Source organism: Schistocerca nitens, chromosome 1 (genome assembly GCF_023898315.1).
Source record: "Schistocerca nitens isolate TAMUIC-IGC-003100 chromosome 1, iqSchNite1.1, whole genome shotgun sequence".
NCBI classification, from domain to species: Eukaryota; Metazoa; Arthropoda; class Insecta; order Orthoptera; family Acrididae; genus Schistocerca; species Schistocerca nitens.
In genome coordinates this window covers 1,028,292,195-1,028,309,172 of record NC_064614.1, presented here as the reverse complement: position 1 = coordinate 1,028,309,172, position 16,978 = coordinate 1,028,292,195, and the positions used below count along the sequence as shown (strand labels likewise).

Sequence of the window (16,978 nt, the reverse complement as noted above, 5' to 3'; positions counted from 1 at the left end):
TGCAACACATTAAAACGTCCACCATAAAAGCACTAAGGTGGAGGACACAGAGGGACAAAGGACATGCGCTAAAACTAAGATCAAATGATAAAACCCTCCCTCACGAATAAAATGTAAAACTAAAGCTGCTGTTGAGGCGTTATCGCCCAACACCGAAGGTAGGTTGCTGGGAAAGTTAAAAATCCGCCGCAGAGCGTCTAAAAGTGGGCAGTCCAGCAAGAGGTGGATGACTGTCATTTGTGAGCCACAGCGACACAGAGGTGTATACACGCGACGGAGTAGGTAACCACGCGTTTGCAACGTATGCCCAATGCAGAACCGGTAGAGAACAACTGATTCCCGGCGAGAGGACTTCATGGAAGACTTCCACACGTTCGAAGTCTCCTTAATGACACGCAGTTTGTTGTGTGTACTGTTATGTCATTCAGCCTCCCAAAGCCGAAAAACCCTGCGGCGTAATACAAAACGCAAGTTAGTTTCGGAAATGCCCATCTCCAGAAGGGCTTTCCCTGTAGGCTGTTTGGCCAGCCTGTCGGCAAGTTCGTTTCCTGGGATTCTTGACGTGTCCTGCGGGTCCACACAAACACCAGTGAACGAAGGGACCGTTCCAGGGTAGAGTTGAACTCCTGAATGGACTCTACCAAATTATGGCTAGGGTAGCACTGGTTGATAGCTTGTAGGCCGCTCAATGAGTCATTACACAGGAGAAATGACTCGCCAGGGCATGAGCGAATGTGCTCAAGAGCACGAGATATGGCCGCCAGCTCTGCAGTGAAAACACTGCAGCCATATGGCAAAGAGCGCTGTTCAATATGTCATCCATTATCATACGCAAAGGCTACGTGACCATCAACCATCAAGCCATCGGTGTAAACCACTTCATGGCCCCGGTACATGTCAAGAATTGAGAGGAAGTGATAGCGGAGAGCCGCAGGGTTAACGGAGTCCTTAGGGCCATGCCAAAGGTCCAGGAGAATCTGTGGCCTAGTTGTACACCACGGAGGTGTACGTGAATGGACCTCGAGGGGAGGTGGTAACGGCTTCATCATCATTTCATCCCCATCCGGCACGTAGGTCGCCCAGTGTGGCGTCAAATGTAATAAGACCTGCACCAAGGCGGCCGGACCTGCCCTGTAAGGGGCCTCCCGGCCAATGACGCCAAACGCTCATTTTCATTTCCATTAAATAAACAAGTGTATGCTGTGCTACAAATGGAAAGCTCGCCTATTCGAAAATGACAATACCCAAGGTTACAACAGTGACCCTGGTTCTAGAAGATTTCACCAGTGCGAGGGTCAATTTCCCTGCCCGTTCTATCAGACAAGATGAAATTATTGAACTTATTGGTGAGCCGCAATATTAGGGGCACTGCCTCCTTGAAAATGATTGTCCCATAGTGGCATTGCGTGCCCGCGACGCAGTAAGCAAAGTGTGTAAGCGGAGGACATAGCAATGGGGAGTGACGGCTAATTTTCAACACAGCGAAGAGACACACAGTAATCTTCACCCGAAGAATGCTGCCGCCAGATCTCCCGAAAGTCGAGATCCTGGGAGCATCCATCTCATGGAGCAGGATGGCAGAGTACCTAGAGTCACCCTAGACCAACGACTCTCTTGGGCGCCTCATATTCGTGACGCCAGAGGTACAGCCACGGGCCGTCTTCGCACTCTGTACCCACCGCTCAACCAGCAGTTGACACTGCCACTGCACCACGGTGTCGCGGTGTATCAAACGTTAGTTCGACCAGGGCTGGAGTGCGCAGTTGTGATGCAGGGAAAGGCCGCAGATACAACCGCCGCAACGCTGCAAAGGGTCTAGAACCGAGCCCTGAAGACCGTTCCTCGTCTTCCAAGGGAGCACTCCACTCGTCTACTACACACAGACACCGGCATCCCGCTACTGCAGGGCAGATTCTGATCTCCGCAAGGTCCTTCTAGGAGACGGCGAGTCAATCCCACAACTGGCTCGTCCGTGAACTGGGCCTGGCCGAAGACAATTTTTTATTCTTGCAGCAGACTTCAGGATATCACCGTCATATCACTCCAGACCGACTCATGAAGGTAAATTTTTGTTTCTCCTTTGCAGGAACAGCATATTAATGTTCACATTCCTCAACAAGTCGAACAAGGAAAGCTCGCCAAAGGAGCGTCATCGTCAATGGGAAGTCATTCTAGCGACGATGCGGGCCGCAAATGAGGAAATCCACAGACACAAACAAAACCTTTATAATCGGTATAGTTATGGCTCGGCGCATGGAAACGAGAACAGCGAAGTTTGTCGGCTGTTCGCGTGCTACTTACTATCGTGAGCATCTATGGAAAGGGGTTAAGGACCGTGGAACCAAGAGTACACTAGGTGTTGGACGTTTAAAGCCTCTTCACAAGATGAACGTAATCCTTGTTGCACCAGTTCGATGGTTGTATCCGTGTACGCCAATCAGACGAATGTCTTCGCGAAACATGTAACAACTCAGGTAGATGGGGGTTGTATTAGGTTGGTGCCTAAGTTCGTAGCGTTTTTGTTTGGACACAGCACGGCAAGAAAATGATTTTCTCGCTTTAAGGAGGACCTTAGTGATTTAATGATCGTTTTGCATTCAGTGTACGCGAGAACCGGCAGTGTGATGACCTGATCATTACACAGTCGTGCAAAGTTTCCATGCAATGGGGAAGGCTCAAAAATCGGGTATAGGGGTACCGAATACTCTAAGCCAAAATCACAAAAACCAGCGAGCGGGTAGCCATAAGCATCTCTGCTTGCCAGTCACCAATTGGCTCGTGAACAACATCGACCATTCTAGCCCTGTTTTTTTTGTTATGGTTTTAGGGCGCAAAACTGCTATGGTCATTAGCGCCCGGTCCGTGACTTAGGAAACAGATAAAACAGAAAATGGAAACCAGCAGCCATGGGAACGAAACTCAAAAAATTGGAGAAACTAAAAGCAGAAGCAGGGCTTAAAAATCCACTACAGAAAGGGGTTGGTGGTCCCCAAAAAAAGCTTCAAATGACTGACGTCATTTCACTGGCACTAATAAACTCGAGAACGTGATCGGCCGAGCGCGTGTCATCTGCTAAAATTGACGATATATCAGGCGACAGCTGTAAACGGGCGCGTAACGGAGTAAAATAGGGGCACTCAATTAAAAGGTGTCTTACCGTCCACAGCTGAGAGCAGTGGGGACAGAGTGGGGGAGGATCGCAGCTTAAAAGATGTCGATGGCTAAAAAGACAGTGCCCTATCCGGAGTCTAGTTAAAATTACCTCCTCCCGATGACGCGTTCGGGAGGAAGAGGTCCAAGCACAAGGAAAGGCTTTCACTTCCCGCAATTTATTATGGGGAAGTGTCGACCAATGTGCGTGCCATAAAAGAACACGACGACATAAAACGCTCCGTAGATCGGCGAAGGGAATCGATTGAATAGCTGGCCGAAGAAGAGAGACTGCAGCCTTGGCCGCTATATCGGCCGCCTATTTCCACAGATACCAACGTGTCCCGGGAGCCAGAGGAACGCCACCGAGACGCCCCCCAGGTGGAGCAAACGCAGACAGTCCTGAATCCGGTGGACCAGAGGGTGGACAGGGTAAAGAGCTTGGAGACTGAGCAGAGAGCTGAGAGAATCTGAACAGATAACATACTGTATCCGCTGATGGCGGCGGATGTAGTGGACAGCCTTGAGAACAGCGTAAAGCTCCGCAGTATAAACCGAACACTGGTCGGGAAGCCGAAATTGATTTGGGGTGTCGCCAACAATATACGCACTCCCTACACCTAACGATGTTTTCGGGCCATCAGAGTAAATAAATGTGGCTTCCTTCATTTGTGCACATATAGCAGCAAATGCCCGACGATAAACAAGTGAAGGGGTACCATCCTTGGGAAATTAACAAAGGTCACGGAGCAGGCAGATCCGGGAACGGAGCCAAGGCGGTGCTGTACCCCAAGTTGTCAAGAAGGTTTTAGGATAGCGGAAGGAAAGAGAATGGAGCAGTTGACGGAAGCGGACTCCCGGTGGGAGTAGGGGCGGCCTGCATACCCTAAATCTAAGGAGGCGTCGAAAAAAATGTCATGGGCTGGATTAGCAGGCATGGAAGACAGATGGATAGCATAACGACTCAGGAGGACTGCTCGCCGATTGGACAGCGGAGGTTCAGCAGTCTCAGCATAAAGGCTTTCCACAGGGCTGGGGTCCGTTGAGAGCTGTAGTAGATCGCAAAATCGGCCACAAAGAGGGAGCCCGAGACATCAGGAAGGAGACAATCCATAATTGGATTTATGGCAATGGCAAACAGTACAACACTCAGCACGGAGCTCTGGGGTACCCCCGTTTTCTTGGGAGAAAGTATGGGAGAGAGTAGTGTTCATCCGCACTCTAAATGTGCGCTCTGCCATAAATTCGCGAAGAAAAAGGGGCAGCCGACCTCGAAAGCCCCAAGAGAACAGTGTGCGGAGGATGCCTGTCCTCCAACAGGTATCGTATGCTCTCTCCAGATCAAAAAATATTGCTACTGTTTGGCGTTTCCGGAGAAAATTGTTCATGATTTAAGTGGAGAGAGCAACAAGATGGTCAACTACAGAACGATGCTTTCGGAATCCGCATTGGGCAGGTGTTAAAAGACTGCGGGACTCCAGCCACCAAACTAAACGGCAATTCAGCATACGCTCCAAAACCTTACAGACACTACTCGTGAGAGAAATGGGGCGATAGCTAGAGGGGAGATGTTTGTCCTTTCCAGGTTTCGGAACAGGAACGACGATAGCTTCCCGCCATTGTCTGGGAAAAGTACTGTCGGTCCAAATTCGATTATAAATGCGAAGGAGGTAACGCAGACTATGGGTTGATAAATGCAGCAACATTTGGACGTGGATACCATCCGGTCCTGGGGCGGAGGAGCGAGAAGAAGAGAGTGCATGTTGGAGTTCCCGCATGGAGAAAACAGTATTACAGCTTTCGCGATTTTGAGAGAAGAAAGGAAGAGGTTGCTCTTCCGCTGCAAGTTTCTTCGGGAGAAACGCTGGCGGGTAATTTGAAGAGCTCGAAATCCCAGCAAAGTGTTGACCCAATGAGTTAGAAATTGCGACGGGGTTCACTAATGTATCATGCGCGACAGTGAGCCCAGAGACTGGGGAGAAACTAGGCGCGCCTGATAATCGTCGAATCCGACTCCAAACTTCCGAGGAGGGAGTGAGGGTGTTAAATGAGCTAATAAAGAAATGCCAGCTTGCCTTCTTGCCATCGCGGATGACGCGATGGCATCGCGCATGGAACTGCTTATAGCAGATACAGTTGTCCAAAGTAGGATGGTGGCGGAAAACGCGAAGAGCACTTCGACGCTCACGTATTGCGTCACGGCATGCCTCGTTCCACCAACGAACTGGGGGGCGCCGGGGCAATTAGGAGGTGCGTGGTATTGAACGTTCCGCAGCTGTAAGAATAACGTCTGTAATATGTGTGACCTCATCGTCGACGCTAGGAAAGTGACGGTCGTCGAATGTCGCTAGAGAAGAAAAAAGTGTCCAATCGGCTTGGGCAAACTTCCAGCGTCGCGGGCGCATATATGGCAGTTGAGGCTGCAGTCTAAGGACACATGGAAAGTGGTCACTCGAGTGTGTATCATCAAGGGCGAACCATTCGAAGCGCCGAGCTAGCGGAACAGTACCGACCGAAAGGTCCAAATGAGAGAAATTTGTCGTGGAGGCAGACAAAAATGTAGGGACCCCAGTGTTGAGGCAAACTAGATCCGCTTGGTGGAAGACGTCTAGCAGTAGTGAGCCACGTGGACAAGGATGTGGAGATCCCCAAAGCGGGTGGTGAGCATTGAAGTCCCCAACCAGCAAATATGGGGGTGGAAGCTGACCAAGAAGATGAAGGAGATCGGCTCGTGCAATTGGTGTGGACGATGGAATGTATACAGTGCTACGAGAGAAGGTGTATCCAGAAAGGGAAAGACGGACAGCGACAGTTTGGAAGTGTTTAAGGGGATTGGGTGATAATGGAGAGTATTATGGAGAAGAATCCGGAGTCCTCCATGTGCTGGAGTGCCTTCAACAGAGGGGAGATCAAATCGGACGGACTGAAAATGGGGGACGCAGCTTTGTTTCCTGAAGACAGGAGATGACCGGCGAGTAGGATCGTAAGAGGATCAACAATTCATCCCGATTGGCTCGAATGCCGCGGATATTCCAGTGGATAATGGACATAGGGAGAACAGAAAATAGAGGAATGTGACCAAGGTTGCCGTCAACTCAACGACTGCTCAGAGCCTGCGACCGACAGCATAGAATGGCATTCAGCCGAAGGCAGAAGATCCTGATCCATAGGTTGTTCAGGAGCAGCTCCTGCCTTCAGCGATCGGCCGGTTGATCGGCCGCCAGCAGTGCGCCTAGGCGACACAGAAGACGGCCGAGGGCGATTTCCGTCAGGTGGTGCTGTAGATGAGACACGCCTTGGCGGAGAAGGAGAGGAACTGGGTTTCTTATTAGCCTTCTTGGAAACGTGTTTGGATGAAGGAGGAACCGATCGTTGTGAAGTTGGGGTACGTAAAAAATCTTCAGGAGTATGCTCTTTTTTCGAAGTCTTGGTGTCTGACTTTTGGGCTCGAAATTTAGCAGAACCCGATGAAGGGTGAGCCACAGAGTGGGCAGGCGAAAGTGGTGAGGCTGAACGGGCGATCTTTGCGCTGGCCGATCTGACGACTGTGGCACTAAAGGTGAGGTCGCAAGTCTGCGCGGCCGCCTCCTTTGTTGGCCGAGGAGAAGCAAGGACAGTGCTGTATTTTCCTGTCTGAGGCACGGTGGGCTGTCGACTGGCGAATAATTTTCGAGCAGCAAAGGTCGACACCTTTTCCTTCACTCTGATTTCCTGAATGAGCTTTTCGTCTTTAAAAATGGGGCAGTATCGAGAGGAAGCAACGTGGTCACCCATACAGTTGATGCAGCGAGGGAATGGAGGTGGACAAGCACCCTCATGGGCATCCTTGCCACACGTAACACATTTGGCCCGATGTGAACAGGACTGGCTAGTGTGATTGAACCGCTGACACCGATAGCAACGCGTAGGGTTTGGGATGTACGGGCAAACGGAAATTATCTCATAGCCCGCTTTGATCTTCGATGGGAGTTTGTCAAATGTCAAGAAGACAGTACGGGTTGGAATGATGTTCGTGTCAACCTTTCTCATGACTCTATGAACTGCTGTTACGCCCTGGTCAGACAGGTAGTGTTGAATTTCCTCGTCGGGCAATCCGTCGAGGGAGTGAGCATAAAGGACCCCACGTGATGAATTTAAAGTACGGTGCGGTTCCACCCGGACAGGGAAGGTGTGTAGCAGTGAAGTACGCAGCAATTTTTGTGCCTGGAGGGCACTGACTGTTTCTAACAACAAGGTGCCATTCCGTAATCTGGAACAAGACTTTACAGGACCTGCAATTGCGTTGACACCTTTCTGCATAATGAAAGGGTTGACCGTGGAGAAGTCGTGACCTTCGTCAGACTGAGAAACAACAAGGAACTGTGGCAACGATGGAAGGACTGTCTGTGGCTGAGACTCATTGAACTTACGCTTGTGAGCTGACATAGTAGAAGATGAGGAAACCATTGCGGAAGTATCCCCCATGATTACCGGCGTCTCCGATGGTGCACTCCTTCCTTGCGGGGGCCCTCTCTGAGGGCACTCCCGCCTTAGGTGATTGTTCACACCTCAGGTCACACCTCCCGACAAATGGACGGAGGGACTAATCGGCACTTTCGGAAGGTATCAGCTCGGGTAATCACCCCTCCCTGGGCCTGGCCGTTACCAGGGGGTACGTACGTGTCCTACCTGTCTACCCGGGGCGAGGAATTACGCGTTACCCCGTCATCGGCTACGCATGGAAATGCGTAGGTCGGCCTTCCTTCAGACACGCACAGGGAGGAAAAAAGAGAAGGGAAAGGAAAGAAGAGGTCTCAAACGCCGCAGCGGAGAAAAGGGCAAAGAGAAGAGGTAAGGAACAGAGGACAGAGGAAGGACGAAGACTTGCAAGCGGAGAAAGCAAAGAAGTTGTTACAGTTTCGAGCGTCCGCCTCCGGACGTAGGCACAAACCATACTCCCAGAGGGGGAGAAAGGGAAGAGCCAGAGGTTGGGGGGGGGGGGAGACGAAGATGGGGGATGGGGAAGGACGCGGAAAGGGGAGGTATGCAGCCTGGACAGGAAGGAAGGCCACATTAGCTCGGGGTCCCGTGCTCGCTACGCACGTATCCACAACAGAGTTGTGGATCCCCTGGGGGTTCCTGCCCTGTATCGCTAATGGTAACGGGGGCTGGTGTCTATAGTAGCATAAGGAAATTAAAGGTATGGTTGCGCCCTGACGAAGTAGCAACTCTCCCTACAAAGGTCTGCTTTCATCCATAAAAAATTTTATGCGGGCGGAACAGCGACGGTGTGGTGTACTAAGGATTGCTTCCTCTTGGTGTAACCAGGGGAAGCAATCCGTTGTTGTCTACAAATAAGACGTTTTGCAAACGCAATCCAAGAACAACGAGCAGGAGGACTGCGTAAAGTGGTGCTCCTCCACGATAACGCCCGCCCACATTCTGCTAAATTGAGAAAAACTACACAGGGGTTGGGTTGGGAAGTCATTCCGCGCCCACGTTATTCACCTTGGCCTTGCGCCCTCAGATTTTCGCCTTTTCCGCTCTCTACCAAACAATCTTCACGGAACTTCCTTTCAGGTTGAAAATGCGCTCCGAATATGGCTCGGCGAGTTCTTCACCTCAAAACCACGTAACGTCTGCAGTCGTGGAATCTAAGAGTGAGCCCAGCCTTGGCAGACTGTTGTGAATAGTGAAGGAGAATATATTATTGACGACTCTAGTCTCTGTTACGTGTATCTTGTTTATTAATCATCCGGCGCTACGAACTTACAGCAACCCAGTATTATGAGGAGTATTCATCTCGGTTTACATGCGGCCAGTGATAATAACTGCATGCACAATTACATCTGCGGACTACGTGAACATTATTACAGATCTCCTGCATCCTTTGTGCTTGGTGTCTTTCCCGAAAGCAATATCATCTTCCAGGAAAATAACTGTCCGTGTCACAAGGCGACAACCGTGTAAAATTGATTTGAAAAGCATGACAGTGAACTCACTTTGATTTCTTGCCCAGTAAATTCGACTGACTTGATCCGGACTGAACATACCTAGGCCATTAATTTACGGGAATTGCGTGAACCGCGCGTAAGCCTACCTCTGTCACATACCTCCGGAAACTTACAAAGGACTTATCAAATCCATGGCACCCTTAATAGCTACTGTTCTGCGTTCCAAAGGTGTACCAGCACTTTATTAACCGGGTGTTGACAATGTTTTGGCTCGTCAGTGTATGCCATCATTTATAGAGGTAAGGATGTGCTGTAGGTTTTCTACCTTCAGATACAATATTTTTTTACAGATACAATATTAATTAGCTTCACACATTCATTCCTTCACGAACCTTAACTGCACAACGAACAACAGGTCATTAGAGCTTCATTAAGTAATAGTCGCTCAGATGTTCTCACTGCTTTTATAGCCATCATTGGAAGTACATTTACTACAACAGTCCAAGTTGGTTATATGGAGTGCAGATACATATGGTCTCCCAGAAATTAAACATGAGTGATAATGTTCAACACCACAAACTGCGGCACATGATTTGCGTTTTAACGTAATTATCCTCAGTGCTGACCCCAGTCATAATGGGACACCGCATTTTTGTATTTCTGTACTAAAGAAAGGATGATTCTATTGGAATAAGTGATAACAGCTAATCCGGCAACATCGGCATCCTAGACTGACGTGTGAATGAAGGTTTGAGCAGCAAAAACTGATGAAAATGAAGCGTGGTAAGGTCGATCCCCCAAGAGGCAAGAGGGAAGGGTTCCGTGCAACAGTCTGCAATGGGCCATTGCGTTGCAGTCGGTGTCTGGTGGATGCCAATTATTATCCGCAATTTAGTTATATTTTATTTTGGTAGTACGGTTGTTTTACGTTGATGACGCATGCTTTGTTTATTTGTTGTTATATCTTTGCAATTTTCAAGCTGCTACGTTAGTTTCGTTATCGCTGCCGTGCTGTTAATCATGGTTGCTCCGTTGTCTATTTGCACCAAAAAAGAGCAGCGATCAGGAATCCGTTTTTTGTGGTCGGAAGTCCTATCAGGGGCCGAAATTCATCGAAGACTTTCGGAACAGTACGAGAACTGTGTTTTGCCACAACGGAGTGTCTACGAATGGATTGAAAAATTCCGAAAAGGTCGCACAAGTGTTACGCACGATGAAGCCACTGAGAGTTCACGTGAAATGATTCTCTTCTTAGACGATTAACTATTGGCGAAGTGGCACATCGTCTGCAAATAAGTCACGGTTCTGCCTACGAAGTCATCCACAACAAACTTGGATTTCATAAAGTTTGTGCAAGATGGGTCCCAAAACAACTCTCACACTTGCATAAACAAACGCGCTTGGACATCTGCAAAAAAACATTTGGATCGCTATGGTAACGAAGGAGGCAACTTCTTAGACAGGATCATTACTGGTGACGAAACATAGATCAGTCATTACGAGCCGGAGAGTAAACGGCAGAGTGTGGAATGGAAACATCAAAATTCGCCGTGCAAGGAAAAGTTCAAGACCCAACCGTCCGTAGTAAAACTGATGCTTACGGTTTTTTGGGACGCACAGGTTCAGTACTGGAACATTATGGGGAAGGGGCACAACAGTAAACAGTGTACGTTACGGTGAGATGCTTACTGCCAGGCTAAAGCCTGCAATTCGAAGCCAACGACGAGGATTGCTGTCAAAAGGTGTTGTGTTGCTGCAAGACAATGCCCGTCCGCTTACTACTGCCCACACTGCTGAAACGCCCCAGAAACTCAAATTTGAAGTACTGGATCAGCCTCCATATAGTCCCGATCTTACCCCTTCTATCACTTGTTTGGTCCACACAAACAGGCATTAAGGGGCCGTCGATTATGAGGGCATCAGGAAGATTTTACAACGACGGACCAAGTGCGTTGAAACGCAAGGAGACTGTCGAAAAATGATGTTCTTGTAAGTTTCCTATTTGATTACAATAAAATTTTACAACTACTTTGCGGATAATAACTGACTTACCCTCGTAAATGCAATCACGTCTTAACATACGTCTTCGTCTTGTTTTTGTTGCACTTTAAAGTTTTCTTGGTGGACGAGACTAAGATGGTGATTCTGTCAAAATATTCCAGACAGCATCATTCTTCGACCAGGACGGCCAAAAATTGGTGCCTCCTTATGGCAAATACTAACGCGGGTGGTAATTACATTGAACAGAGGAGTGAACGTCAGGTATTCTAGTCTGCAATTGAAGTATTTTGATCATAACATTTATTTTCGTTGGCCAGTGGAACTTAATTTCTGATTTTCTGTTTTATTACGTATAATCAAATACTGAAATCTTCAGAAGACTTCTGAACCATCTGTTCCTGTCCCCAATTCAGAAGACCTTTTGTGACTTGTTTCCACCTATGTCATTCAGGTGGGTTCTAACATCACCGAATTACACGGTGATACAGTCTGACACATCCATACTACAAGGTGGATGAGCAGTCAGGTAAATATTTCTCCTTCAGTGTCTCAAATAACGTGTGGCATTTGTCGTGTAGCATTCATAATTGGAAACAGTATATTCATTGCAGGTATTGGCTTTGTGTGAGATCATTTACAGTCGAACACCAGCTTCTATGACGGGGACGGTGTGTCCTGCGACTTTCTTCCTCGCGGTTTATGTCCTCATGTGCCAGATTGACGGCCACTAATGATATAATCTCAAAAACGGAGGTTGGTGCATGATCACGAGGTTGAAGTATTTCGCGATATCATTACAGTCAGTGAGCAATCCGTCCACAGCAAGTTTTGAATGCTAGTGAAGGTGTGTGTGTGTGTGTGTGTGTGTGTGTGTGTGTGTGTGTGTGTGTACGCGCGCGCGCGCGCGCGCGTTTTTTGCAAGGCTTCTCGATGCAGTTTTTTTAAGGTAACCCTTTCCTAAATTCAGCTAGCCGTAAAGCACGCAATGCGACAAATCGCAAAAGTAATTCTGAAGCACACGATTATATTTAAAATCATCCTTAGTTTGACAGTTAAATCCCGTACTAATAAGAAAAATATTTCTATCACTGCAAAATTGAGATGTTACCAGACAGCGATCCACCCTGAAACTGTATAAGCAGCAAAAACTCTTAACCTAATAGGAACAGGCATAATGAAGAGGCTGGAACTGGCGATACGAAAGATTTTCAGGATATTGGGACTTAGAAGGACAGAAGGTGGGGAATTCAGAAGACGTGCGAATCAAAAACTGCACACTAAGACAGAAAACCTCGTACATCAAGAAAAGGAGTGTTTTCTTAGGATGGTGCAGGGGCCCTTAACACAGTTCCTGGTGAACAAAGAGAACTGAATCCAAGAGATACAAAAGCATTTAGAGGAAATGGGAATACAGGAACTAGAAATACACAAAAAGACCAGTTTTATATTTAAAAAAAGTCATGCTTTCACAGGTTTCGAGGACAGAACTAGATGCTGAACAAAATCATCATACACAGAGGAATGGAGCAGGTTCCGGAATATGAGAATGGAAGACCAGAAGATACGGAGCTGACGCAAATTAACGTGGTCCTTAGATGGTCAAAACGAGAAGAAGAGAGGTGTACGGCTATGAAACGAAGCTAGTACGCTGGGGAACATATTAGCACGTTTAAACCAAACTACATCTTCCATTTTTATTTCATAGCTGCAAACCTATACCTATTCCTTCGGTATTGTTTTAGGTAACATAGCTATAAATTGTATTGTCGTACGTCCAAGAGAACAGCAGTAATATTAAGTACAAAGCGAGCTAGGCGAGAAAAAAATTACTCAGTTCAAAAAAATGACCCTAGTTACGAACTAGTAACATAATCCCACATTGAGGCAGTTGTCTGCCAGATAATTGTGATCGAATATGCAGCTGACCGAGATCTGATGCAACTGCGTTGCTTAATGCTTCGAATGCATCATTACTGTCTCTTTAATACCTGACATTGGCATCAGAGTTATAGTGAAAATTTATTTCATTATCGTTTAATAAAACAGTAGTTTAGCTCATATTATGTAAGTTTATTTTCTCCTTGTTTAAATAAACTAAGATTAAATTGTGATTTTGATAATACATGACTTACCTTGGTAACGTAAGGAAAGCTATTCTTTTCATGTGTACAAAGTGCGCCGCGCGCCCGCTCGTGTTACGAAAAACGGCGCGCCCGCTCTAGGGTTAAGTGTCAAGAAAATTGTTCGCAATGAAAGGGAGCTCATTTCTATCTAAGGGTGGCATATTAAAAAACATAAATTACCGCTGTCTATCTCAGATCAGTAAAAGAAAAAAGTAAACAGAACATCTTATGGGATATGCAGCCGAAAGACTGCAATCGAATTCCCTGCAGTGCTTCTTCCGAAGCCCTATGCATATATTTTTTGCGATATTGCTTGCTTGTTATTGGCGTATGTTATCCGGAGAAATTAAGATATGTGGCTAAGACTAGTTCCAGAAAACGGAAAAGGGTGAACAGGGTCAAAGAACTATTATAGAATTACCGCACAATGCTCCCCATTGCGGCTCTTCCCAGTAAAAAATAAATGGTCAGAAAAAATTCTAAAACATTGACAACGTCACCATGAAATACCCATACGAAGTATTCCATTGATGAAGAGAGGGTTTCAATTACTAAACATCAAACATACGAAACACGGAAACACAGTTTTTATGACAGGCTTACAACAAGAAATCTAGAAGTAACATCAGATATAAAACACTCTTTACTGTGTACAAAAAGTTTCTTACTGTAGTCCATCATGTACCTTATTTACAGTAATTCTTCCTAGTAGGATGTTACTACATGCACGTGAAGGTTTACTCTGCTTAGGCTGCGGTGGAAAAAAAGAACTAACATGACCATTTTGTACAGTCACGACGACCGCTCTTCTCTGAAGACGTTTCATTGATTATCTAACAGAATATGAAACGGTGTGCTTCTTTACAAACGACCAAAGTCAATGCACAATCAGGATGCAACATACGACTTAGACACCGACACATAACAGCAAAAAACAGGATTCGCAAATGATCACACCGTGCATCAGAAAGCATGACAAACTTTTCCACGAAGATATTTCAATTTATGGGATAGGAATGGTTCTTCCAAAGATGAGCCTTGTATGAAACAATTTTAAAGGCCAGGGAACTGAAGTAGATGTTAATCTCAGAATCCAAGAATGGATGGCTTGCCTCGCACCGTTACAACACGTGAAACAGCTCTCTGTGCCTCGCGTACTGATTTAATTTGCCAGTAAGTATGTTTACGTCAAATGCTTACGATATAAATTGGCCACCACTAAAAAAGAAAGTCACGAAATAGCGTTGCCTTGAACCGATTGCCGCCAGGTCGCCAATCACGAAAAGGAAACCAGTTTGTCTAAAAATAACAAATCTGAATGCATGTTAACTACGCACTTTAGTTTGCATTTCTGGTGGAGGAGGAAGGCGATGCTCTATTGTTGGTTGTAAAACAACTGGTCAATGTAATCTTGGAAAGAAACAACTACAGACATGGAGAGCAGCTACAAGGGCGTGCCCACGCACGCCTCTGCCAGAAAATCGAATACAGGAAAAGCCGGTATCACAAGCAAAAGTTCGTCATGTTATTGCATGGTTTCCACAAAAAAACTCTTATATTGCATTATAAATTGATTCTATGTAGCACATAGGCGTTACGCTACTAAATAGTGCAAAGTATCAATTTTCCCATTACTATCGGATGCAAATACAATTTTTGTTTGTTTGTACCGGCGACTTAAGATGGTCTAATGTTGGGCGTTAACGCCATTCTACATCAGAACCCTCCTGTTCTGTGAACTGAACACGGCAATATCGCAATAAAAACGTTCCTTCGTCATGCGCTCCGTCATTACACAAAATGATTTAGTGACACCTATTGTCAAGTCCAACAAGTGAACTGGTTTTGACAATCTGCATAAATAACGACTTTTTTTCCACATGTGCGTGTACTAACGCGGATACTTAAGAAATTCACAAATACATTAATACAAGCGAAGCTATCACCCTATAAACGGTACGTCCTGACATGTGGCGTAAATCGTATCTACTAATCTATAGAGTTAACTCTTCACTGTAAGATAAACGTAAATAACAAGCCAGAACACTATTTATATTACACATGGGCTCGATCAGGTTTAATGACATATTCCTTAGCGAAACGTATCGCCAAAACAAATCTTGCCACAAATATCTATCACTGCTGCTTGTTTTACGCGGGTTACGATCAAATACCAAAACGCAAACAAAATTATACTTTTATCTTTATTATACTTTTATCTTTACTGAAAATATAAGCCTCATTCCTAATTCCAGTGGTTTTTTAACTAAAAATGTATTATTAAATTATTTACAAACGGTGTATTATTTCAACTATACGACAAAAACGAAGAACCTTGCTTTAATCTTAGGAAATGAAAACAAATCGTTCAAAACAAATGGACAAAAAATATTGGATGTCACAGTCTGTTGTTAGATTTGACGTGCTAAGGGTAATGTGCAGTACGAAAACAAAGACATGTTTTTACTATCCCGAAACACAACGTACACAACACGCATAAACAAACGCGTAATATTTTGATGCCATGGCATATCAACACACTGGAAATGCTTGAAAGTAACTTACCTCTTCTCTTCTTTTCAACCATCTTCCACACGGACTTTCTTCCAATATTTCGCTCTCATCTTCGGAATCTTCACCGCTTTCCCGTGGCGAAGACTTGTGGTCCGGATCCGTACTCGAACGACTTCCAGGCATGCCGATATATTACAAATCACACTCCAACACGTCTATATAACAGACGTTATACTGTTTAACTGAACTAATACATTCTGACAAACACTTAGCACTACAGCTCACAGCCATGGGTCATTCTTCGTATATGACGAGCACCACACACTACGTACCACGATACTACAAGAACTGTTACACTGTTTAACGAAGTTCGACAGTCTTTTGTCAAGATGGGTTCAGAATTTGGTGAACTGCTCGAACATCAAACGATGAAATAATTTCAAATCGTTAAAGAAAAAATTAACTCAGCGTAGTACAATGCTGCCAAGCAGACTGATAAAAACCATAATATAAGGTAGTGCTTTTGTATATACAGTGTAATCAGATCACAGAGTTGCATGAAGTAGCGACTGTATCGTTACATATCTTTGGTTGCAGCGTTGCACGTCCATGGTCTGCGCTGTACCGTGTAGGTGGAGAAAACGCGCCAATTTATGAAGTTTCAGTGAAGCTAGAAGTTTAGTTTTACAAGTTAACAAGTAGCAGTTTCAGTTAATGACGTTAGAATGGATTCCTTTTAAAGAGAATGTATGTAAATTTTGTCAGGCTCTTTGAAAACGGTTAAAATTCTCATTGTATCCCTGATACAACTTGAAGCGGAGTGTATGAGTTAAAGGTTATCTAGTAAATTCTGTTAGTGAAGAACGGTGACGTTGAAGTCACTATTCGTTAGAAAAAATTTCGTCGGCTTGCATCGTAATAGAGCCATTTGCAGTGTTCAAATGTTAGTGAAAATTTGCGATAAACGGAATAATGTGCCATACGTAAAAATAGACGTCACGAAGAGTCTACTTGAAATTTGTGAGAGCACGAAAAAGCTGTTCAGTTCAGAATTTCAGTGCCTGCAGTTAGATGTGAATTGTTAGAAAAAACTTTGTAATTTTGTTGGCTCATGAAATAGTTATGGTTCATTGGACCTAATTACATTTGAACTTGGTAAACGAGCAGTACAACAATGTTATTTGGCTTCCGAAAATATACCTCATTTATCATCCGACACCTGTTACCAGGTTCCTTACCTACTGTCAATAAATGTGA

The 16,978-nt window shown here is 45.6% G+C and overlaps 1 protein-coding gene across 2 annotated transcripts in view; it reads right to left on the bottom strand.

The window, feature by feature from the left end:
• The window catches only part of LOC126196712 (nuclear receptor-binding protein homolog), a 452,035-nt gene extending 435,850 nt beyond the window's left edge, over positions 1-16,185 (bottom strand). Inside the window, exon 1 of one of the 2 annotated variants that reach the window (XM_049934586.1) lies at positions 15,773-16,185. In XM_049934586.1, the coding sequence (XP_049790543.1) occupies positions 15,773-15,904 (132 nt within the window). In that variant the 5' untranslated portion in view covers positions 15,905-16,185. The remainder of the gene's footprint in view (positions 1-15,772) is intronic. The other variant, XM_049934587.1, reaches the window with a different exon arrangement.
• Between the last annotated feature and the right edge of the window lie 793 nt (positions 16,186-16,978).